The following is a 25,532-nucleotide window of genomic DNA, read 5'->3' as shown; positions in this document are numbered from 1 at the left end:
TATTCCTTTTTAGTGTCTTTACTGATTTAATGAGGCCAATTTCTTTGGAACACGCTTGTGGTCTGGGACGTTCCTTACTAGTTCTTGTTTTGATTTTGATGGCTATCATTGGGAAAATCCTTGGTGGTTTAAAGCTGAGTGTTAGGTACAAATTTAATTTTGGAAGTAAACGGACTAGTTCTCTGCTACTTTTAATAACTGGAATCATGATTATTATTTTCCCTAGCTGTTTTGACTTTCACAAAATAATTCATTGATGAGATTCAAAATGGAATCTCAAATTAAAACCAGCCCAAAGATAATCATCACCATCTTCACCACTCTGGGTGGCCGAACGTTGTTTCCGGGAATTAAATATTTCTCTCACTCATATAATGTCACCTATCGCTAGAGGACAAGTGGTTTACTTCTCCTGGACTAATGCCCAGAGATAGCTGGATCAGACTATCTTAAAGATGACCCTAACATTATGTCTCTATTATCTTACATTTTATTAAAATGCTAAAATATATTTAAAATTACATAATTATGACACATAAATTGTGGAATGGAGTATCTATGTAGGCTGAATGGAAATGAGCATTTTAAGGTATAAAGCTTTAACTTCTAGTGCTTTTATGATTTTTATTCATGTATGTCTATTTTACTTTGGCTACGAATAAATGTTAACATTTGTCTGACCCATTTGCCTGTGATATAGTCTGTAAGGTTGGAATGAATTCAGACTACTTTCTTCTCAGCCTCAAAATTGATTGCTAATATAATTCAAAGTGGTTTAATCTACTTCCATCCGAAGGCCTTCCTAAATTAAAACTCTCTGACCTTTTGGTTCCCTCAAATTCAGTTGCAGAGAGTGTATTCATCATTTCCTATAAAGGCAAGATCTAATTTGCTGTCATCATATTTTTAAAATGCTCTATTATAATGTTTTTTTCTTTTGCCAGGAGATTACTTGCACAGAGAAAAGCTGCATTTCATTTGATTCTTAGTGTTGTTTTGTTTTGCTTTGCTAAACACAGTCAAAAGCAAAGTTATGAGTAATTATTTTGAACGTTAGTCTGAAATTCTACTCTCACATAAATTCTAAGGTAAATTCCCTGAGTGGAATAGAGTAGGGGCCACTCCCCCCAGTTGATGATCCTGCATCAGCCAGGGATTCTGAGGGGGGAAGAAAGGGGCAGAGATAGACGCTGCTGCTTCTTAAAAAACCTACAGATGTAAGAAAGGAAAGCGCCTCCTACAGCTGTTCTGTGAATGATGCTTCTCTTCTAAAAGCAGTTAGAGTTTAAATTAGAGTTCTAGCAAGAAGTTGGTTAACACTTACACTAACATTGCTTTTTGCAAACCCAAATTTGCATAACCAACTGGGAATGGTTAAGGTCAAAATCAAAGGACTGTGGTGAACAGCTCCGGGCCCCTTAGCTGCGAGATAAAGGAACAGTTTGGCTTCAGAGATCCTATAAGGAAAATGCTCCAAGAGACAGGTTCAAATAGGAGAACGGGAGACATCTCAGATTATAAATACTTCATGACTCAGTGATTCATTGCAGCATGGAAAGGATTTCTCTTGACACAAGAGGACTGGGCTGGGGTCCACTTATTACAAAACACATGCTCACTGGAGCTTAAAAAACAGCTTCTATTTCATTCCTTTCAAGAAAACACAGCTTCCAAAAGGATTACTTGAACTATCTGCATTTTTTTACTTAATAAATTTTTTATTGAGGTAACATTGTTCATAGTAAAATTATCATTATATTAATATTGCTCTGAAGCTGCTGAATATGTTGATGTGACTTTATAACCTGCAGACCTAAACTTAGTCAATAAGACATTGAAATGCTTTGTCACATTATAACAAACATGGTTATTTGAAAACATCCAAATAATTACAGATAAAGGGCGTCCATGTAGCTGTAACCTGCACGTTTAAAGAATAAAGGCTGAATTTAGGATGGATTTAGGTTTCATAATCTTTTGTAAGCATTTTTGCTTTGCTTTAAAGAGAAGTTTATTTGGAAGATCTTTAAATAATAATATAAACATGTTGCCAATTTCTGTTTTCAAATATGTTGCAGTTGACATTTAGGAGGAAATGTTTTGACTGTATCATGTATTAGACATCATAAAAGTGTCAGGAAGTTCTTTGGCAGGTGTAACACACTCTGATTTAACTGTCTGGACTGATTTTTCTGTGTGCAGACCATCGAGTGGAATAAGTGAGACTTTGATCTCTGAAACTGAAAACAGAAACCATGAGCATCCCACCCACGAGGGGTATGTGGAAAGTACCACGCTGCAGATCCGACCAGCCACGAAGAGCCAGTACAAAGAGTTTTACATCACCCCGGTCAAGAGTGGAACTCCCCCAGCTGAGGACCAAGAAAGTGGTCCCGGTTGTTCAGGGAGCATAAAAGAAGAAACAGGCCTGAGCTACCATGTGGCTCCCCAAATGCCTGACTCCCAAAGAGGACACTTGGCGGAGGAGCTTATCTTAAGGGAGAAGGCAGAAGCAGGGCAGCCGGGGCCTGTGGTTGAGCTACAACTGTCGCTTTCCCAGGAGAGATACAAGGGCACTAGTGCTCCCGCAGTGGCTCTCCTGGGAGCTGAAAAATCTAAGTCTCCTGACCCCGAACCTAATTTACAACACGACAGGATTGTCCACACAAATTTGGTCCCGACTAATGAGAAAGGGGACCCTTCTCTGAGGTCCAGCAAGATAATCCAGATCTCCAGTGGTCGAGAGTTGAGAGTGCTCCAGGGGAGTGACGCCGGAGCCACCGGGCTGCCCCGAGTGGAAGTGATCCTCGACTGCTCTGACAGGCAGAAGACGGAAGGGTGCAGGCTTCAGGCAGGAAAGGGGTGTGTGGATTCTCCAGTGGAAGGAGGGCAGTCAGAAGCACCTCCTTCTCTGGTATCCTTTGCAGTCTCATCAGAAGGCACAGAGCAGGGAGAAGACCCACACTCGGAAAGGGATCACGGCAGACCTCACAAGCACAGAGCGCGCCACGCACGTAAGTCCTGCCCGGCCACTGCTGGGCTGTCGGAAGGGGCTGGGAAGCTGAGGGCATTTTGCTGCTGCTTTGCCTGCTTGGACTTTTCTCCTTTTTAAAGATTTTTCATATGTCTCTCATTGGCTTTTTTTCCCTTTTGATTTATTAATACACAAAATAACAAATGTGAAATTGTGGAGAACACCAATTTTTGAATTGGAAGCAATAAGTTTGAACTTTAGAGTAGATTTCAATGTTTTTGATGCACGTCCTTTTATCTCCAAAGGCACAAGAACTGTTAAAGAAAATAATACTGTTAATGTGCCTTTTTGATTTGTCTCAGGATGCTGTAATATTTCATGTTAAAATAACGTACGAGAGTATTTGAAGTCATGTGGACGGCGAGTTTAAATGGCAAAAACTGTCGAGTCTGCTCCTGAGAGGTGTCTTTAAAATACAAGCTCCACCACTGATATTAAAAGCACATCCTCATTTTGAAAAAAAATCATTGTGCAGCTTGATGATGCTTGCAGAAGTGAGCTTGACGGACAAGGACATGTGGAATACTGAGCAGTTACATGATCCTCTCCGTTTTGTAAGTCTTCACTAGACTGCACAGCGTTTCGTCTACCTTCTAGACACAGAAGTCAGACTCCAGGGCCTTGTGGAGGCATTGAAATGTCCCCAAACGTAGAATATATTTAAATTTGTGGCTTTTTACAGTGTTTTGTTTTACTCAGGGAGCGCTTACAGAAAGAAGAATAAGGATAAGAACGGCAGTTAGGTTTTAGGATTTTTTTCTTTTTTTTTTTTTTTTTTTACAAACGTTGGAATTTTGTTTGAGGAGGTAAATGCTGACTGGCAAAGGCACTTGAATGTGTGAATGATACACAACAGTAATGAGCTCGGCTATTCAAAGTAGTGTATTAAATCTCCCAACCTATTGTTGTTCCTTTCAACGCATATTTTTAGCATAACCACTTGTAGCTTTATTGGCAAGCGCTGTTACTCATTCCTTATAGTTTAAGCATCTGTACGCATCTCCACATTTATAGCATTTTAAACAAGTGCATTAAGGCAGCACTCACATACTTCACATGTTGGCAGTGAAGTTAGCAACAACTGTGACTGTCAATTTAACAGTAAGTTGTGTAACACTGGTCAAAAAAGGAATTACATTTAGGAACGATCACACTTTTTACTGTTTTCTCTAAATAAAATTTGATTACCAGTGAATACCTGTAACTTTGTTATAAAACTATTTACTCTGATTGTCGTTTATTCTTTAAAAATTAACCATTAAGTCTGATTTTTTTTTCAGTGACAGAAAGAGCTAACTTTCAATCGTAAAATATTCAAAGCATTTTTCTGAAATTTCCATTGAATTATTTTGAAAAATTCAAAACTTACTTGTGAATCATGCTCATTATCATTGAATATATAATTATAATTAACTGATGCTATAAACTAATTTGCCACCAACTTATTTTTATAGTAATAATGATAAAAGTAAAAATTTAAATATAAATTTTTGCTGTATTTAAAACTGTCAAACTCTCATTTAAATGACTTAGTTTCTGCTAAAAGGGCTGAAAGGGGCACTAGTCATATAATTTTTAAATTTTCCCAAGATTTATACTTATTCTTGCTGCAACTTTAGTAGTGTTATATTTCCAAAGTAGCAATACATTACAAACAGATTTATCTTGACAACTTTGTAGCTGAAATTTCTTCTGTGTATTCACAATGATCTAGTGTTCTGAATTATTATTAATTATTGATTCAGTACCTTCAATTATTAGTCATTCAGTTTTTTGAATTTATATTCATTTAGTCACCATGAATGCTAAGACTTTGCGGGTTATCAAAGTAAAAAAGATAAAAAGAGGAAGAAAACTTAAATATTTAAATTCATTACATTAGAATATTTAGGTAAATAACATTTTCTTGCTCTCTTCTCCTCCTACGTTTAAAAAATGCTTGGAAACGGTTTTATATTGACTTTTTTAAAAATATGGATGTACAAGGTAAGTCTTAACTTATTTTCCAGAAAATGCTATGTCTTTAAATTATTTCCTTTTTAGTTTTGATTACCTCCTGTTAACTGACATTTACTAGCCAGTGTTTATTGTTGAAGTATCAGGATCCATTATGAAACATATTATTCTAATCAAATTATGAAATGTATATTCAAATTAGCATTCATAAAAATGCATTTACATGAGCAAGTGAAACAGGGCATTGTATAGTTCTATATCATTGTATGTCATTATAGAAGTATACATTTTAAAAGAAATAAGAAAGAGAAATGAGTTGGATGGCTTCGGAATTCAGTACCCAATTGTAAACATACTTTTTCCATGTCCGTTTTCCCCCAGGAGAGTTGACTTCTGGGTTGCTATGGAGTCTTCCTTGAACTCATCAACTCAATATAATTTTTGTGCTTTCCCTAGGGCTCAGAAGGAGTGAAAGCCTGTCAGAAAAGCAGGTGAAAGAAGCAAAATCTAAATGCAAAAGCATTGCGCTCCTTCTGACAGATGCCCCCAACCCCAACTCCAAGGGGGTGTTGATGTTTAAGAAGCGTCGGCGGAGGGCCAGGAAATACACCCTTGTCAGCTACGGTACTGGCGAGCTCGAGCGAGAGGCAGACGAGGAGGAAGACGGGGACAGAGAGGACACCTGTGAAGTCGCGTTTCTGGATGCGAGTGAATCAGAGGTGGATGAAGAGTTACTGTCTGACATTGACGACAACACACAAGTTGTAAACTTTGACTGGGATTCTGGACTAGTGGACATTGAAAAGAAACTGAACAGAGAGGACAAGATGGAGATGTTGCCAGACACCACAGGCAAGGGAGCCCTCATGTTTGCCAAGAGGAGGGAGAGGATGGATCAGATCACGGCCCAAAAAGAGGAAGAGAGGGCTGGTGGAATCCCAAGCAGAGAACCAGATGCTGCCCAGACGGATGGCCTGAGAACCATGACTTCTTACCAAAGGAAGGAAGAAGAATCAATGAGAGTGCAGAGCTCTGTGAGCAAAAGCTACGTGGAGGTGAGCCACGGTCTCGGCCATATGCCCCAACAGAATGGCTACAGTGGGGTGTCTGAGACAGCAGAGGCCCAGAGGATGATCCCCATGAACAGAACGGCCAAACCCTTCCCAGGGTCTGTGAACCAGCCAGCAACTCCCTTCTCCCCAACCCGAAGCATGACAAGTCCCATCGCTGACTTTCCTGCGCCTCCACCTTATTCTGCAGTCACACCTCCACCTGAAGCCTTCTCCAGAGCAGTATCTAGTCCGACAGCTGGCCCAGCACAGCCGCCTCCATGGCCCCAGCCTGCCCCATGGTCCCAGGCAGCCTTTTACGATGCATCTGAGCGAATAGCTTCCCGGGATGAAAGGATCGCAGTGCCAGCGAAAAGAACAGGAATATTGCAGGAGGCCAAAAGGAGAAGCACAACAAAACCCATGTTCACCTTTAAAGAGCCCAAAGTAAGCCCAAATCCTGAACTCTTGTCACTTCTTCAAAATTCAGAAGGCAAACGGGGCACTGGAGCTGGAGGCGATTCCGGACCTGAAGAAGACTACCTCAGTTTAGGAGCAGAGGCTTGTAATTTCATGCAAAGCTCCGCTGGGAAACAAAAGACCCCACCTCCTGTTGCTCCAAAACCTGCAGTCAAGTCCTCATCCTCCCAACCGGTAACTCCAGTTTCTCCAGTCTGGTCACCAGGAGTGGCTCCAACCCAACCTCCTGCCTTCCCCACATCCAACCCATCACAGGGCACCGTTGTCTCCTCTATCAAAATAGCCCAGCCTTCTTACCCTCCTGCCCGGCCCGCAAGTGCTCTGAACCTGGCTGGTCCCTTCAAAGGACCACAGGCAGCAGTAGCCAGTCTGAACCACACACCCAAGCCAACAGCTCCCACACCAAAAGTAAATGCTGGTCATGCTGGTGGAGGGGGACCATCCAATCAGCTTCCAGGAATGAGTGGGAGAGGAGCCCAGCTCTTTGCTAAAAGGCAGTCGAGGATGGAGAAGTATGTGGTAGATTCAGACACCGTGCAGGCCCACGCTGCTCGAGCTCAGTCTCCCACTCCCTCTCTACCAGCCGGCTGGAAGTACTCCTCCAACGTCCGAGCACCTCCTCCTGTGGCCTACAATCCTATCCACTCTCCCTCCTACCCACTGGCTGCTGTCAAGTCTCAGCCATCAGCCCCACAGGCCTCCAAAACAAGCAAGAAGAAGGGCAAGAAACCCCTCAATGCTTTGGACGTCATGAAGCACCAACCGTATCAGCTAAATGCATCTTTGTTTACTTTCCAACCTCCAGATGCAAAGGATGGCCTCCCCCAAAAGTCATCAGTCAAGGTCCACTCAGGGCCGACCTTGAAGCAAGCCCTTCCTCCTCGGCCAGTGAATGTGAGCTCACCCACCAATGTGCAGGCCTCGTCCGTGTACTCAGTACCAGCCTATAGTTCTCGGCCTACCTTCTTTGCAGAGGCCACCTCACCAGTCAGCGCATCCCCAGTGCCTGTGGGCATTCCCACCTCTCCAAAGCAAGAATCAGCCTCAACATCTTATTTTGTAGCACCAAGGCCGAAGTTCTCAGCCAAGAAAAGTGGTGTCACAGTTCAGGTGTGGAAACCATCTATTGTGGAAGAGTAATCTTGTAGCTGAAGCTGAGTGTCCATTTTGCTTGAAACAAATTGTTTGCAGTGTTACTTGAGTCCCCAAGAATGCCTAGCAAGTCCTCAATTTACTTAATTTCAGATGTCACCTCCCAATCTGGGTCCAAGGAGCATAATATTTTTAATGAGTCAAAAATCTAACTCAGATTGACTTAAAACATATTTATCTTCTTTGCACACTTAAAAATCTGGGAGTACCCCAAATAGACATGTGCCATCATAGTAAATAAGCAGGATATTTAGGATTTATGCTTTAGCCACAAGAATGACAGTGATCGGGGTTATCAAACATGAGGACACAGCCTCTCTGTAACATAACAGCTGTGGTCCGATGGCGAAAAGGTTCGAAGGTAGCAAAGACATAACATGTATTGACTGAGATTTCCTTTTTAAGTAGTGCTTTATCTCTATTACTAATGTTAGAGGATAAGAAATTTATTGAGGACAGGGATTAGCGCTGGTCTGTCAACCTCAGCCAGATGTTTGATATCACAGAGAAGGTACCCTGGGGATTGTTGGAATGTACATGGTTTAGTATGGTGGGTCGGAAAGAGGGTATTCATAATTACTGAGCACTTCTGTATCAGGTTCCTTGCCAGATGTTTTACAGATATTAATTCATTTCAGAAGACTTTTTTAGAGTAAAGGGGATAGGGCAAGAAGCATAATCATCCTTAGAGATGGATCCCCGTCCTCCCTCACAGTTCCTTAAGAAACTAAGTGAGTACGTCTCCAATTGCCCATGAAAGCATAAGTTTGTTTTCCTCAGCTGAGGCAAGTGGTAGAGTACAGTGTAAATGGAGCAACGTATAAAAAGGTGAGCAGGATGTGGATAAGGTACATATGACTATTGTTTTTCCTTGGGAAACCACGACTGGGGTGTGAAGGGTTACTGACTACAGGGGCTGATTGTGAAGCACGAGGAACCCCATGTATATGGAGGCCGTAGGGTGAGAACACACAATCATTAGCATCATTTCTGAGTGACCTCACAGATTTTTTTTCTTGTGTTTGTTTTGCTTTCTGACGACTGCTTCTCCCACTGTTCTTTGCAATTCTATTCTCGCACCTTCACTTTATTATTTATATTTGATGGACCAGGAGGATTCAGGCAAGGTTACCTTGTAAATTTGGACTGGTCACACACCATGCCGTCATCCAGCTGGCTATGAAGTTAATAATGTTACTGACAGTAAACCTGAAGACCTTTCTCATATCTATTTTAAGTCCGAGTCTGACCAACCATGGAAAATATTCAACGTGAATTAATGTAGAGAACCACAAAGCATTTTTGACAGCTCCAAGGAAAACCATCTACTCAATACGTTTAGAGACCTCTCGTAAAAACTAGCCTGGTTTGAGAGTACATGGTACCATTTTAATTCTCTGAAAATATCTGTATTCCTGTTCTTTTTCTGCTGTCACTGTCAATCTGCTATATTTTTCACTATCCAATTAAAATATTACTTTCTTCTTTATCTGTTCAATGTATGTATTTAAAAAAAAAACATGTTCCCTCTATGAGCTATTCTGACCTGAGTCATTTCTCTGATATTTCTTTTATATCACTCCTAAAGCATCTGAATTTCCTTTTTGTGAGCATATCCATTTCTCCATACATTTAAAACCACAAACCGTAGGTATTTCTAAGACATCACACACAGAGGAAAATTAAGTCAGCTACAGAACAATAGGACCAATTCTGCTTTTTCTCTGGAAAATCTTCCATTGCCTTTGGTGGCAGTTTCCCCAGAAGTTACAACCACAGGATGTAGCCCGCTCTCTTATTTGCCTTTTTGGGAAATCAATTAGGAAGATTAATACAGGATAAAGGAAAAAGCAATCTAGCCATTGTATAATACTATTGTTTGGTATTACTTATTCTCTGCAAAGGAAGTCTGTCGAATGCTGTGCATTTTGCATTCTTTTCTAATTGAACAATCAAAAAAGGCTTCTTAAGGTGAAGCAGGAAAGGAGATCATTTTATAACTTTGCATTCTTAACAGAGCATTTAAAGAACGGCACGAATTAGAGGAAAGATAATAGAACACAAGGTAGTCAGTTTGAGATCATTGGTTCAAAAGTAGCCTAGGATGGTAATGACCCACAAGTATCCCCAGTTGTCCAGTGGTCCGTGGTATGTAGGAATGAGGAGTGTTTTCGGTCTGTTTCCTGTTGGACAGGTGGCGATCTTAGCGGAGCCGCTGTTTGTAGTTCATGACTAAAGACGAAACTAACATGAATGTGACTGTCATGGGTTCCCCAAAAGCTTCTAAGAAACATGCCAGGCATGCAGTCTAAGCATCCACAACTTGAACTGGGAACTGGAGTATAGGTCTCATCTCAAACCGTCCCACATTACGGGAGAGGGGTGGGAATCCTCCAAGACTATACCCACAACAGAGTGTAACCTCACCCTGAGGGATGGGGGAGTGGGAAGGAGTAGGACTAAGCCAGCTCCCTGGAGTAAGAGGCAGTTCTTTTGCCCCTTCTCCCTAACCAGGGAGCCCCCTGGAAACACACGCAGAATAAGCTGCGTGTACCATGTTGCAGGTTGGAATTATGGAAATGATGTCAGCGTGGCAGGTGGGAAATTTGGAATTCATGACCTCAGCTTCCTTCCCACTAGGCATCCTTTGCCCTCTGGGTGTTGTTTGCTCTCTGGTGGTGGCAGATGTTTGATTGGCGGGTTGGCTGGTTGTGGGGCACGAGGAGGCAGTTTTTGTTTAGTTTTTAGAACCTTGCCTTTTCCCTTGTCCTTTGTCAGCTTGATTTCTAGGCAGAGCACCTATGAAGTCAAGTTTTCATCATCAACACAATAGCAACAATCATCTTCTAAGTGCGTATGCCTTATATACATTAGGTGCCTTCTATACGTTATCCCAAGGAAGCCACTGCATGGTTTACAGGCACTGGACTACAAAATAAAATGTAATCGCAGTCACTGACTGACTGCAGGACCTTATGCAAATTTCTTTTCACGAGTTTTGCCTTAATAATATCTCAGACCTCTCTTCCCGGAATGTTGTCCCATAGCGAGTCTGCACAGCACTAGATCTTGTAGGAGGAAAGGTAAACGTAGGTAAAGCATGTTCCTCCCAGTTTTATAGACGGGCAGACTGAACACAGAACTGGTAAGATGGGGAATCTGAGCGTTGCCACTTTAATCTTAGAACATTTACCATTTTCTTTCTAATATTTCAATAATGAACACATTGTTTTGAGAGAGGAAGAATCACACTGTTTCTGCATTTTGACTGTTTGTTGATAGTATAAAGCATCAGTTTTTAGGAATATGTTTTTAAGACACATTTGGCTTTTCATTCTGGAGCATGTAAAAGTTTGTACTTCAAAATATATCTAGCGTGACTGTTAATGATAACACGTATCTCATTTAATCTTCACAAGAAGCAGCTCGTTTTAACTGTAGGAAACTGATGTGTGTTACAAATAGTTCTTTAAAGTAAGCCAGGGTTCTTAACTCTTCTAGATGGTACCGTTCCCTCTCAAGAATTGGGCTGGTAGGGCAGTTGAGTATTAGTACACGGCTTAAATTCCGGCTTGGACGCAAGAGTCATATCTGAGATGTGCAAAACAAATGATTTACATTTAAAGGAGGTGGACTCACAGTCGTGGGCCCGTTGTCCTATTTGCAGTGACTCGGTTAGAGAACTTTCAAGGTCACTGTGCTGCTGACAGCCCATCAGACACTGACTCCGCGGCACCTTCACAGTAAACCCTCTTGAGAGCACAGGACACGTGGCTGTAAGTGTCTGAGTTTGGATTTAATCTTTCACACAAAGCCCCTCGCTGTGTATCATTTCATCCAGTTATCATTCGGAGAAGCTGCAAGCACCCATAATCTACTGGTGAGTTCCTGAAATCAGCGGCTGTTTTATGAGTCACCACTGGCCTGGCAGGAAGGGTATTTGAAGTCACAGTCATCAAAAAGAAGTGATTGTTTTCTGAAAAGCTCAATGCTTAAAATACTTCCAGAGGGAAGCAGTGGGCTGCATGCTCATTCCCTCCTAAGATCAGAGTGGTGGAGTTTGTTTTAAAAATTGTTAAAGTTTCATGAGAAAAATATGTAAATTCTGAGAACCAACATTATATTCCCGGAAACACTGACCCTCGCTGGTCTCATGTCCCTTTATCGCTGGACTCTGGGGGACACAGAGACTCGTGTAACACTTCAGTGCTGCTGAGCTTGTCAACAAGTATTCTGGGAAAAAGCAGAATTGAATTCTTCTCTAGACTTCCCACCAGGGTTGGCTGAGGGCCATAAAGCAAGCTAGTAAATTCCCACAGGACCCAAACGCCCCACAAAATTGCTAAAAGAGGTCAGTCTCCATTTCTCCCACTCTAGTTTAAAAAATAAAGTACAAAAATTACAGGCCATCCTATGGAGCATCAGACCAATAAAAACCAGTCTTTTGGAGGAGGCCCCACATCAGAACTCTCCTTTCCTTGATGTTATCCGGTGCAGCCAGTTTCTTAAATTCTTAAAAAATTAATCTCTGTGGTATGTACATTCGTACACTAAATTATCATTTGGCACTTGGAAATCATAGATCTTTCTACTCAGAGGCAATTGAATAAAGAGAAATTTAATTTAAAAATATCAAATTCTATCCGACGTTTCTCAGACTCCTGATTGGATCGGAGGTTTCCCAGCTAATATTGTATATCTCAAGTATAAAGAGAAAAGTTAGACTTCTACAGAGTCCTGTAGTTTAAATAATTTTTAGTTATTGATACACAGAATTTCTTACATTTTCATTTTTTGGTTCTAATGTAAAGCTCCTCATGTTTACCTCTGTTTACCTCATTCTTGACATGTTTATCTAAACTATGTGCTTTGTGACTGGTGAAATATATATTCAGGGTCCCGAATAAAAATCATCACAAGGACCTACTTCCCAGCCTACCTTCCTTCCTCTATCTGATAATGATAATAATCATCAAAATAATAATAGCGTTCAAATGTACATGGAGGAATCCTGCTTTAACAGCCCCTACTTCTTGAGCTCCTTGATAACTCTTACTGGTTTGTTCATGGAAAAAAAACAAAAACCAAGGGATGGCAGTTAGCTCTAAGTTGAAAAGAAATGCACATTTTAGGAAGAACATTTTTCTTCTTGGAAGTAAATATCAAAAAGCAAAGTGGTTTTTTATTTGTTCTTCAGGAGACATTTTAGCACTCAGGGAATCTTCATTTTCTTTATTTGGTGGAATAATCTGTTTTCAAGACCATCCAAAGGCCCTGAGACAAGCATCACAGTCCAAGTCAGGATGAATGATGGGGATGGAAGCTATGGTAGCCACTCAAACACCTCGTGAGGCCTGAGGAAGAGGCAGGAGGTGGGGGATTGATGTATGAAGTTTCTACTATTTGCCAGGAACTGTGTTAAATCCTTTCCATAAGTTATAACAATAGCTAGCATTAACCGAGCACAAACTTTGGATACTTAATTATGTCGAGTGTCTTTAATAGATTATCTCCTTTTCTTTTGTGAGCTATAACTGATATATAACATTCTATTAGTTCCAGGTGTGCAACATAATGATTTGGTACTAGTACATATTGCAAAATGATGACCACAATAAGTCTAGTCCACATGCATCACCAATCATAGTTTCAAATTTGTTTTTCTTGCAATGAGAACTTTTAAGATCTACTCTCTTAGTAACTTTCAAATATACAATACGGTATTGTTAATTGTAGTCCTCACGCTGTACATACGTCCCGAGGACTTATTTACCTGATAGCTGGAAGTCTTTACCTTTTGACCACCTTCACCCATTTTGCACCCCCCACCCCGCCCCATGCCTCTAGTAACCACCATAGATTCTCTCTTCTAATCAGTCCTTATGAGATAGGTACCATCCTCATCCCCAGTTTATAGTATAGTTGGGATTCTGAGGCACAAAGAGGCTGAATAACTTGCCCAAGATCTCACGGTGTTAAGTAGTGGACCCTGGATTCCATCTGGACCCACACTCTTACCCAGTTATACTGTGATTTCATTCACTCCTCAGGATTACCCTAAAGGGAAGGTACTATTATTCCCATTTTACAGACGAGGTCTCTGAAGCTCAGAGAAGCTAAACAACTTGTCCAATAATCGTTAAGCTTATAGGTAATGGGCTGGGGTTGGACCTAAATATTTGTCTGACATCCAAGCCTGGGCTCTCCCTTCAGTACCACATGGTGCCCGCAGTCTCATTAGACCCCGGGATCCCACTCCCTGAGGCCTAACTGTGAGTTCACCAAACTATTCACCTAGAGCCTACTCTGTACATGCTTTGTAGATGCCTTTGATCACGTCAGTTGATATTAGAAAAACCCCACTCCTTTCATAAGATGGCTCATAAAATCAGATGCTACGATCATGTGTTGGAAGTAAAACCAGTCTCTGAAAAAGAAGCATCTGTTTTATATGTAAAGAAGATGGATTTGACACTGATTTTTATATGAGTTCCTCAAATTCTTTCATTTTCTTATTTCAGGATGAATAGGTGATCTTCCTGGGCTGGGAGTGGGGAGCAATGCCATTTAAAAAGTAAAGCAAAATCAAAGTCTTCACATAAAAGAAACTGCTCCCCTTGGCTTCATGCCATTCTGACTAAATATAATTCAGGGAACATTCTTATTAAGCAGTGAATCAGCACCCTGCTTGGCTTGCTACTAAACCAATAATAACTTGATTCACTTCAGCAAGGGTAATTCTAAACAGAACAATGCTGAAAGAGTCACAAGTTTTCAGTGTTTCAAACTATGCTCTAAAAAATAGTTGTCAGTGGAATCTCAGAGTTCCGTGAAGTCTCTGCCCACCGAGCTCGCCTCCATCCTGGACGTGCAGAGACAGCAAACCTTCCTGCTGCAAGGCTCTCAGTGGAAGATTTCTCAACAGTTATTTCTGTCAGACTTCCCAGCAAGGACATTTTTATACCTTGTGTTTTTTCCAGTAGTTTGTTTTTTTCTTAAACTATGTCCCATTGTTATTTTGAAAATATCTTCTGAGGAACTAGCGTAATAGATTCTAAACATGGATTTGAACCTTCTCATCACTAACTTCAAGGAGAGGAGATGTGAACTTCTAAGTTGACTGTAAAAACCCCTCGTTATATTTGCAGAGCTTCGCTGCCTTAATTTAAAATCACAGAGCCCCTAATGAGGTGCTAATTAGGAGGGCTTACTATATGCTAGGTGCCATTCTGAATACTTAACAAATGTTGACTTTTTTGGTTTATCAAAAAATGACTAAAGTGTGAAGTAGGTGCTATTATCATCCCACTTTACAGATGAGAAAATTGAGGTAAAGAAAAGTTAAGGAGCTTATCTAAAGTGGTGGGGCTAAGACTCAAGACCTAAGAGTCAAGCTCCGGAGCCATTCTCTGATCACAAGGCTACATTGCCTCTCTTGATCACAAGAAGATGAAGGTCCCAGAGGAAAGAATTGCCCATCGGAGATGATAAGCTTTACCTGTCTCAGAAATAACTCAAAAGTTTCTTTGAACCTTCCAAATCAAAGGAAGAAATATTGGAAAAGCTTCTTAGAGTTTGGTAGCCCCAAATGATAGACACTTGTAACGAGGTGCAAAGGAAGGGGAAACTGTAGTTTTTATTTCTATCAGCCTATTCGTTTACAACTCAATAAATGGTGGGGGAAGCCTATCGTTTTGCTTGTTACCCTTGAACAAATACCCATGATACACCAGACCAGATTCTCCAACCACTTCCAGCCAACTAGCATCACACATTACTAGAGCTGTGCTCATTTACACCAGGTAAATTAAGGAAGAAAAGGAGAGTGATGAGGAGAAAGTCCTCAAATTTTAGGAACAATAATGTGGAAAAATGTTCTCCTAAGTTTTTAAATTTAAAAAAAAAACATGATTTGATTTAGGGGAAGCAGAAGGTAACCATTTCTTCAGTGAAATTCACCTATGATTAGGAGAGAGCATGCAGGTAAACACCAAGCACACACATCTTGTAGTGTAGTGTAGGCACTTCTTGTAGTGGGGAAGACCGTGGACTCGGGCCACATTGCCTGCAGCTGAATCCCAGGCCTGCCTCTTGCTAGTTGGGAGACGAGGCAAATGATTCAGCCCCTCTGTGCCTCTGTACTCCCAGCTGTGACATGGAGACAATAACAGGTGCACCTGACAAGTTGTTGCGAAGATTAAATGAATCAGTATGTGTTGTGTGTATGGAACAGGGCCTGGCACATTGAAAGCATTGGATGTCTGTTGGCTATTAACATTATCGTAAAGGGCACTCAATAGACAATAGCTATTTCAAAACTTGCAAGGAGGAAAACACACACACTACAATAAAAAAAGGTCTTCTGTTTTCTCTGTTAATATGGATTCCCGTTTAAGGGATCTAACACAACCAAAATAGACAAAGCAGAAGCAGTGTCTGTATAAATCTCGGATTGACGTGAGGAATATATTCCCAGGAGTCTTTTACTGAGAGATCTTTTTTCTTCTCTACCGTTTTCTTCTTACATGTCTATATTCCTCTGTATTCAGCCTGTCAATTTTTTTCTTCTTTGTGTTCATCTATTGTACTAGCATTGTTGTAGTAGTATACAAAGATGAGACCAGGATTCAAAAAAACTGGTACAATATTAAAAAAAAGAAGAAGAAAACATCAGCTTTCAGATTCTACTGTAAAGGGACTGTATTCAATTCAGACAATGTTAAATAGAACAAGTGCGGTGCACTTAGCAATACAAAGAGAATTCTTCTGGGGAAATGCTTGTAAATTAAAAATATTCTCAGACTAGGCTAGTTGGTAGCCTGAGCAAGGTTCCAGTCAGGTCATTGAAGCTTTAATAGGCCTTTCACACAGGAAGTGGACCAGTTGGCAACCCAATCACCAGGCTACCCCAATTCCATGCTGCAACAGTTGGGGCTCTGGCAGAACCTGGCTGACCTCTGAAGGCACAGCAGACAGCTGGTCTCATCCTTCCCCCCAACACTGTCCCAGGACAAAGGGTCAGCAACCTGGCCCTTTTAGAGTAATTGATCTCCTGGCCTAAGAAGCGTGATCAGTTTCTCAAAACAGGAAGAGTGAAACCTCGTTCTGAACAAACTCCCAGCTCACAGGGCGAGCGATGGGCAACTCAGAAGCTGAGTGACTCATGGAGGGAGGAACCTAAAATTCCAGCTGCCTTTCAAAGCCAGGGAATTTTTGTGGTACTTCTAGAATCCTTCTGAGTCAGAAGCAGAAGTCAGGACTGATCTTGAAGAGCAAAATATCAAAACAAGCTGAGATTCTGAAAATTTTATCTGAATCCAGATAGGCTTTTGTTTCAAGTGGAATTAGATTGAGTTCAGTTTTCCTCTTGTGCCATTTAATTACATCTTTTCTTAAAAGGTAAAAAACAACTAGGTCTCCTTCTTGCATTGCAAACCCCTTAGTTCTTTGTTCTCCTAGCATATCTCAGATTGATAAAGAAACCTTCACAAAACCATCCTTCAGAGCTAAAAGTCACTAAGGAATAGGTGGGACTAATATAAATAAAATGCTGATTTAAAATGTCATACCAACCCTTCCACAATTAGGGTTTTTTTAAAAATCACACCCAGAGTTTATTGATGTCTGGCCCACTGGACTACTTGTTAATGCTTATCAGATGGTGCCAATTATAATTCTTCATATAAACTCAATATGGGCTAAATCAACTTTGAATTCTACATTTTGAAATATCCAGCAAAATGTCACAACTCATTGTGGGTGGTATTATTGAAATAAAGAACAAAGCAAAATTTATCACTGAGGACTTTTGATTTTAATTTTACACTTCAACAAATAATATTTCTTTTATATACAGTGCTTTAATTTTAGCAAAGTATTGCCGTCACAGTGTTCTAACAGTTTTCCAGATTTTGTTCCCAGGAGAAAATTAAGATTTCCCTGGCTGCACCTTGAAAATCCTGTTCTAGCAGATCTGACTGGCACCCAGGAATTTGTTTTTGTAATATACACCCCAGGGGATTCTGAGAAACACTTTTCTGAGACACAAAACAAGTCAACTTTATTCTCTAAAACCTATAAATAGTTTTTCAGTTCATCCAGTCAGGGACAGCCAGACTTGTAAACCCCGCCAGCTTTCAGATGCCTCGATGCTGGTCGGAAGTGAGTGGGCGCTGCCGGGCTGGTCTTGACGACATTATTGCAAAGGTCCGCTAGATGGCAGCAAACCAACTTCCCTCTCAGAGAGGGCTTCAGAGGCAGCCGTTCTAAAACTGGCTGCAAATAACTTGCTTTGAACATTCTTTTTTATTAATTTTTTAAGTGGAAGAATAAAGAGGGCCGGGAGATGTTATTTATCTGACCCCCTGCTTCTAATCAAGGCTGAGAATAAATATTTCCAGGAATAGAATGAAACAATTTTGTCATCTAGAGAAAGGACTGTAAAAAATTGCTTGGCTGTTTTTTCTTCTCTCTGGGGAGAGAGATTGTATGACTTCCCTCTTGGAGAGGGCGATAGAGGCTATCTCCAATCAGAAATGTTCTTCCTAATAATGAACTTAAATCTCTCTGGCAGTAATCAAAACATTCTTATTTTGGGATCTGGGCTAAAGGAGAATTTTGAAGCACGTTGAATGCTAATTAGCTTTTTCAAATGAGAACAAATATGATTGTAAAATTTTTGAAATGAAAAAGAACTTCATGCACTTTACGGATCACAGGGAAAGACCCCAATGTTTTTGTTGAATCTCAGCAGTAAGATGATCGAATGGTGTGGTAGACTGACAAAATGCAGAATCAGTCAGAGGCTGCTTAACTATCGCAGTGGGTACAGAACAAAGGGACAGGTAGAACCCCTGAGTAGCAGCTTTGATCCCAACAAGAGTATTGTTTTCAGACCTTTGACGCACTGAAGTCTACTTGTAAAACAAAAAGGATGGTGACGCGTCTGGAAGTCCTGTAATATGAGATATATGTTTGTACATTTACCAGAAGGAGGACAAAAGACTAAAAGGAGATAGGGGAGCTGGATATTTGAGGAACTTTAGTGCGGATGAGAGAGTAAAGGTCTTTATTGGTGAAAAAGAAAAAAGTCAGGACTAATGAGTGGAAGTTACAAAACTAAATTTCAATTTAATTTAAGAAAACTTCAAAAACTTGCAGGGAAGAGATGAAGGAGGAGCTAACATATATAGGACATATAAAATGTTTTAAGGGCTTAAATACATACGCTTAATTCTCACAACAACCTTATTTGGTGGAAATTATCCTCATTTTTTTAATTGATAAGGAAACTGAAGCTCAGATTGGTTAAGAAAATTGCCCAAAGTCACCCAGCTAGTAAGGCAGCAGACCCACCAGCTGAATCCAGGTTTATCTGTTTCCATAGTTTGTGCTTTTCCCATTACAGTGCTTGTCACGTGTGTTGTAAAAGGAACTCCTGAACCTCATGGAAGCTTGATTGCAGGCCCTCTAAAATCCCTTCCATCTCTAAGATTTTATAATTCTCTATATAAATATCTTCTACAAAACATCTGGGTTTTTAAGTTTTGTGAATATTTTTCTGAAGTTTAATACTTTTTCAAAACCAGGATCAGTTTAAAACCCAACAAGACAAAATTTGCTTGTTCCTTACTACTTTAATTCCAGGATATTTGAAGGAGAAAATATCTTAAAATTAAATACGTAAGTTTTCTAATGAGAGAAAAAGCAGAGAGGAGGTGAGAGAATAATTTTCTTTCCTTGAAGCCACAACTAGAAGGATTTGCTTTGGTTGCAGTGTTGTGAAGTGTGATTATGTTCCTCCTGACTATTCCTGAAATGTACACAGATACTTCCTGAGAACAGGGAGCGTTCTGAAGCTCAGAGTGGCCTCTAGTCCTAGGGCAGACGGTAGGCACCTGGAGGAAGGTAAGAAATGGGCTTGCAATGCCGTCAAGCAGAACTTCCAGTACCCTTGGCTTGTTGTTTCATCCAAATCACTACATCTCCATCCTTTGCTGTCAAAATGCACATGTTCCTTTTCATAAAATTATGTCAAATGTACTGTGCTTTCATATAGAAAGCAATCTTTTACAAAAAAGAAGCATTTTTATTTGTCTTCTTTGCTTTCACTATTCAACCTCTGTTTTGTTGTCATTTTGTTTTGTTTTTTAAACTTCTGTAATATTCTACCCAGCACTGTCAACTACCGTCAAAGTCAAATCTTGTCATGTGAATGGTGCATAAATGTTTAATTATCAATGTATTGTGGGGATGCACTACATTGTCAGACTTCATTTGGTCTCATCTAGACTTCATTTTTTGCAAAAAAATGTACTGGTCTAGACTGACCTGCATTTAGCAATTAGTTGTCACATCAAAGTTGCGTTTCATCTAGAAATATGTGACCCACAGGGATAAACTGCAGGAAATTCTTCCCTTACCCCCACCTCCTTCAGGCCCTTTAAATGAAAGAATCGGAGATAACCTTTCTCCCAAATAAAACACACAGGAAATCTCCAGCCTAGCTCACAACGCATGCCTGGCACCAGGTGGTCAATGATTGCTGATCTACTAATTATATTTTAAAAGGAACTTACCTGCATTAGACTTACCAATACTGAAACAGGCAAGATTCGGAGCAAGGATGGAACTGGGGAAGCAACCGTCAACTGGGAAATCCGCTCGCCATTATCGGAAAGGTTTTCGTAATATTTAAGAAATAGATCAAAACCAATCCGAGAGGAACTTTTTGATGAGTGTAAGTTAGAAATCTTTTTACAAATAGATAAGCTCTAGACGTTTCCTTTTCTTTCCCTTCCCCAGTGTATTTTTTTTTAATGGATGGTTGCTTCAGAACGTCAGACATACATGTTACCGCAGGATCTCTTCTCTTCCTCTCTCAATCTCGAACGTATATTTATGAAAGCCTAGACATTTTAGTACCTCTGGAAGAATTTCTCTTTTATCTTAGGCTAAGACAGTATATCCAAAGTGGCTTAAAGGGTTGATGAACTGTGCATAGCTAATTCACAGGCTTTTGTTAATTCATCAATGCATTTGCATGAATTAATACTGAAATTGAAAAAAATTTGTTCAGCAATTGGATAGTCAGTAACTACCTAATATTATATCAAAATGAGGGGGAATGTGGGAATGGGAAGAAGTCAAGGGAATAAGGAATGAGATCCTTTGGATAAATGAGTGGCCCACATAGCAAAATTTGCTATAGTATTAATATGCAGTGTTATCTAGAGATAAGTACATCTTGCTGTTTTGTGAGTGCATTAAGAAAGCTATGCCAATAGGAAAAGCTATTAGAATAACAGCTAATGCTAAGGGCAAAATTAAGTATTTGGTCTCTAATTTTAAAAGTTTGATAAGTAGACAATCATATTAATACCTCCTGAGACATCCCGTTGAACCATTAATGGCGTTACAGATGTACCTGGGCTTAGTATTTTCAAGTGATGTAAATGCTTCCTATTTGGAAGAAAGGTACCTGGGACGCTCCTGATCAAAGATGTTTCCAAGTTTCCCGTTTGTACTGGGAAAGCACGCCATCATAGCTGTTACTGTATACTCTGCTTAATCTGTTTTTTCCCCTTAGTGATCTTTTATCTATTCCAGAAAAACAATCATGCATTTGAGAACCCCACTTACTTTATGGCATTCCTGTGTCTCTAAAATGAGATGACATACATGAAATTATTGTGTAAACTCCCTCAAATAAGGAAAATACCATTAAATAAAATTTACCATTTGGACCAGAGAGATGTGGTAAGGCACTTAAGGAAAATTTTTCCTACTCTGTGCTTAAGAAAACAAGTTCTTGGTGATTTCCAGATGAAGAGTTACATTTTTTATTCCTAATTTTAAATATCACGCTGGGGCCATATTTTGAAGAAGGAAACATAAATATGGTTTGGCAGTAAATCTTAAATTTCCCAAGAACAGTAGGTCAAACATTTTCCCCAGGGCCCAAGAAATGAATCAAAGGATCTATTTAATAAGCTTAGAAAGGTAACGGACAGAAAGAGTTACAAAGATCAAGTGAGTCGTTTTCCTCATACTGTGTTCTCTGCATCCTTGTGAAATAATGCTGTCACATGTTATGTGGTTGTTGATATGTCCCTGTCATTACCATTAACAGCTATGGCTTGTCGGTTTTTTAACGTAATTAAGTGTTGTGATTGGATTGCTTAAAAACACACCAGTGGAAAATGTGGAGAACGTTATCGTGCAAAGAGGCCAAAGTTGTCAGAGGGTAGGCACACATTTCTTAGGAATTCTTGTTCTTAAAATGTTAACTGATCAAATTTTCCTCTGAGAAAGCCAAAGCCATTCTAGTTGGAAGATGAGTTTGCTTGAGGGACGTTAGCTCGTCTTCAAAGAACAGGCACATAATCTGTGAAAAGCCATCGCTCGTATCCCCACGGTACTTCTAGGGATAAATGACTTTTTGTGAATGATGGGGGAGGGTAAGGTGGCCTGGATTTGTTTTAGGAAAGGTATTTAAGATTATAAACAGCTAAAGCGATATTCATGTAAACACATTTTAAGTGGGTTTTATAATTTATCATAATTCTAATTCTAATAGGGTATATGGCGTAAGTATTAATTTTACACTAATAATAACGACTCTCCTTTACTAAGTGCTTACTAAACGCCAGGCGCTCACATTTTTCTCTACAAACACCTCCTACAAGGTCAAAAATTCATTTATTTCATTCAAGACCAACATCCTTTGTTATTGTGAAAATTCCTTTTTTTCTCTATAGAAACCCATGAAATTTGAACTTTCGATATCTATTATTCATTTTTTACTATGGTAGAAATCTATATGGCTTTTAACGCCTAAATCTTTTGAGGCGAGAGAAAACTTCTTTTCAGAAAATATTTTGAAATGTGTATAAAAGCTTTTATTTTTATATTCGAACCAATTCAAGTAGATTTTTATAAAAACATACTTAAGGAAGCCTTTTCCCCAAGAATTACGAAAAATTTACATGGCAATTCCAGCTGTTTAAATAGAACACAGTCTATATTAACAGGAGTATTTCCATAGGCTATAATTTTTAGTGACAATCTTTTTTTGAGGATAAATGAAGGTGAGAGGGTAGAAATTGCTTCTGTGGTAATTTCTTCTCACTAACAGATTTAATGCCTTAACATACATTATTTAGACAAAAGGTTATTGCCTATGGATTTAATTCTTCAATTTCCATATTAAAAAACACATTCTAACTGTGTGACCTGGGGTCAGTTACCTGATTTCTCTGCCTCAGTTTCCTTATTTGCAACACAGGGATTTTAGGATTGTTGAAAGGATTAAACAAGCTAATGGAAAAAAAGCGCTCAGAACTGCTGCTAGTACATAGTGGAGATTCCACACATTTTAGTTACTGCTATCATTGCTTCTAAGATGAAAGGGACCACAGAAGTATATGCACAGATTCCTCCTTAACATCACTTTTCATCACCTTAAATTGAATGTGGTTATTTTTATTCTTTTAACAGAAGGCTAAAAGAGATGGCGAAGTCTGTATTTTGGCCCACCCAGAGCTGGCAGGCGGATGCGGTCAGCGGCGGTGTTTCTGGCTAGCCCTGCTGCCCGCGTGCTGGTGGCGGGAGGGAGGCAGTGGCTGGCGCAGCACTATCTGAGGCGTGCGGCGCTAATGCCACTTCAAAGGCAAGGCTCCCTCCTATTTTTATCCTGGTCGGCCGCCTGCCTCTGCAGTTGCCTCTTGAACAAAAGGTTCTGCCAGGTCTCTGACAGCTTTTAAGGGCTCACAGACTTTTCTCACAACAAGAATAATCCCCATTTGTTGTGCCCTGCGCCCTTCATTTATAAACGCGATGTCTCCTCTACCTATATTCTTGAAACGATAGCATTATTACCATTATACAACCAGGGAAAGTAAGGCTAGGAGAGCTTGAGTAATATGGGTAACAAGAGGCAAGGGCAGGACTCCAGGGTCAGTGTGATGTCCAAGTTCACATTCCTTCCAATATATCATGCTGGCTTCCATTGTCATTCACAACCTTTGCCCTCTCTCACAAAGGGATTTCCTTTAAACATAAAATAAAACTTAAAAAAAAAAAATCTACTGTTTTAGAGCCAAAAATTTAATCTAAGAGTTGATCTAAAAAGAATTAAGATGAATGGTCAGTGGCACAGAGCCAAGTTCTAGCTACAAGGTGATCTCTCTTCTTTTGATGTCTAACATGTTGATTGCATTCATGGAACATTTAAGGAATGTATGGTTGCCTGGCTGCTTTTCTATGCAATAATACGGCTTTTTAGTCCTGGTTCTCTGCAGTATTCTTGGCGAGCAGACCAATACTGTAGATTTCTGTCTAAAGAAATGGACACTCTCCTCCATTTTTTAGATATGAGAGTGCTACAATAGAATTTCCAAAACTCCACTTGGTGGAAGAAACTTTAAGTTTCACTTTAAGAAGTCAGGTCTCAGGGAATGTGAAATAGAGACTGTTTTATTAGGAGATTAGAACAAAAATGACCTTAAAATTCTCCTTATCCCCCTGACTTCAAGCTTGATTGCATCTAAGTCATCTCAAAGGAGCATTTGTCCTATATTTAATGATCTCTAGATAAAGGAATTCTTTGTCTTTATGGAGAAATTTCTTCCGACGTTGACCTGCTTCCCCTTGTGAGGAAAATTATAACTGAAGATTTATTAGAGCTGGAAGTGCCCCTAAGAGATGAGGTCGTAGAAAATGCATTTCCTCCACCTGCTTGAATCTCATGGTAACTTGGAAGTCAACGTTCAGCTTTCTCTTCTCCAGCTCTAACTAATCCCAATTTCCATTATCTTTTTCTTCCTAGGTCTTTATTTTTATTTTTTTATTTTTTTAAAGATTGGCACCTGAGCTAACAACTGTTGCCAATCTATTTTTTTTTTCCCCTGCTTTATCTCCCCAAATCCCCCAGGGACATAGTTGTATATCTTAGTTGCAGGTCCTTCCAGTTGTGGCACGTGGAACGCTGCCTAACGTGGCCTGATGAGCGGTACCAGGTCCACGCCCAGGATCCAAACTGGCAGAACCCTGGGCTGCCGCAGTGGAGCAACCGAACGTAACCACTCAGCCACGGGGGCGGCCCCCTAGGTCTTTATTTTTAAATCTTGCAAATATATTTTAGGCTGTCCTTAGGATTCATTCATAATCTTCTAAGACTCTTCTCATTTGAGGAATCAAAGCTGTTTAAAACCCTCACACTCCCACTGACCTAAATGCAAATCATTTACTTGTATGTTAAAAACTTTTGCTTCTTTAGAAAAATTGATTCACTTGTAAACATTGATTAATCCTATCTGTCTTGCCAAACATGGCTTGGCATGTATATTAGTGTGCGCATGTTGGGGGTAGAGGACATGAGCCTATTTGCATGAGTCCCTCACCACATGTAACTGACAAATGAGAAGGGCTACATCTTAGGACATGACCAAAAACTTTGGTAAAGCTAACCAAATTTCCTGGTTATGGCAGTCAGATATAGAAATTATCATTTATTCAGTCAATAAATACTTACTAAGTGTGTACTTGCCAGACACTGTTCTAGGGCTAGAGATGTCAATGAATAAAATGATAAGCCTTACTCCTAGAGGGAGCTAAGTTCTAGTGGGAAGAAGCAGATAGACAATAATTAAATAAAACATTTATTATGTTAGATAAAACAGGAGAAATGAAGCAGGGAAGAGGGATAGGGAATTTTGAGAGAGAGAGAATAGCCAAATAGTGATCCTATGATACTTGAGTAAGGCCTGAAGGAAATGGAGTAGGAGTCACACTGATGTCTGGAGTACCAGCAGGTATAAAGGTCAGAAGGATCAGCAGGTATAAAGGTCCTGAGGCACGCA

At 40.0% G+C, this 25,532-nt stretch overlaps 1 protein-coding gene and 1 long non-coding RNA gene across 3 annotated transcripts in view; one reads left to right on the top strand and one right to left on the bottom strand.

The window, feature by feature from the left end:
- The window catches only part of LOC139081828 (uncharacterized), an 86,642-nt gene that overhangs the window by 29,368 nt on the left and 31,742 nt on the right, over window positions 1–25,532 (bottom strand). The window lies entirely within an intron of this gene.
- Window positions 1–25,532, top strand: part of SYNPO2 (synaptopodin 2) — a 160,714-nt gene that overhangs the window by 124,794 nt on the left and 10,388 nt on the right. Inside the window, exons 3-4 of one of the 2 annotated variants that reach the window (XM_070609230.1) lie at window positions 2,203–3,014; window positions 5,447–7,629. The exons of the other annotated variant lie outside the window; for it this stretch is intronic. Of the exons in view, the coding sequence (XP_070465331.1) occupies window positions 2,203–3,014; window positions 5,447–7,629 (2,995 nt within the window). The remainder of the gene's footprint in view (window positions 1–2,202; window positions 3,015–5,446; window positions 7,630–25,532) is intronic. 2 annotated transcript variants of the gene reach the window in all.

Source organism: Equus przewalskii, chromosome 2 (genome assembly GCF_037783145.1).
Source record: "Equus przewalskii isolate Varuska chromosome 2, EquPr2, whole genome shotgun sequence".
In the NCBI taxonomy this organism is placed as follows: Eukaryota; Metazoa; Chordata; class Mammalia; order Perissodactyla; family Equidae; genus Equus; species Equus przewalskii.
The sequence above is the reverse complement of the archived record's forward strand: the minus strand, read 5'-3'. Positions and strand labels throughout refer to the sequence as shown.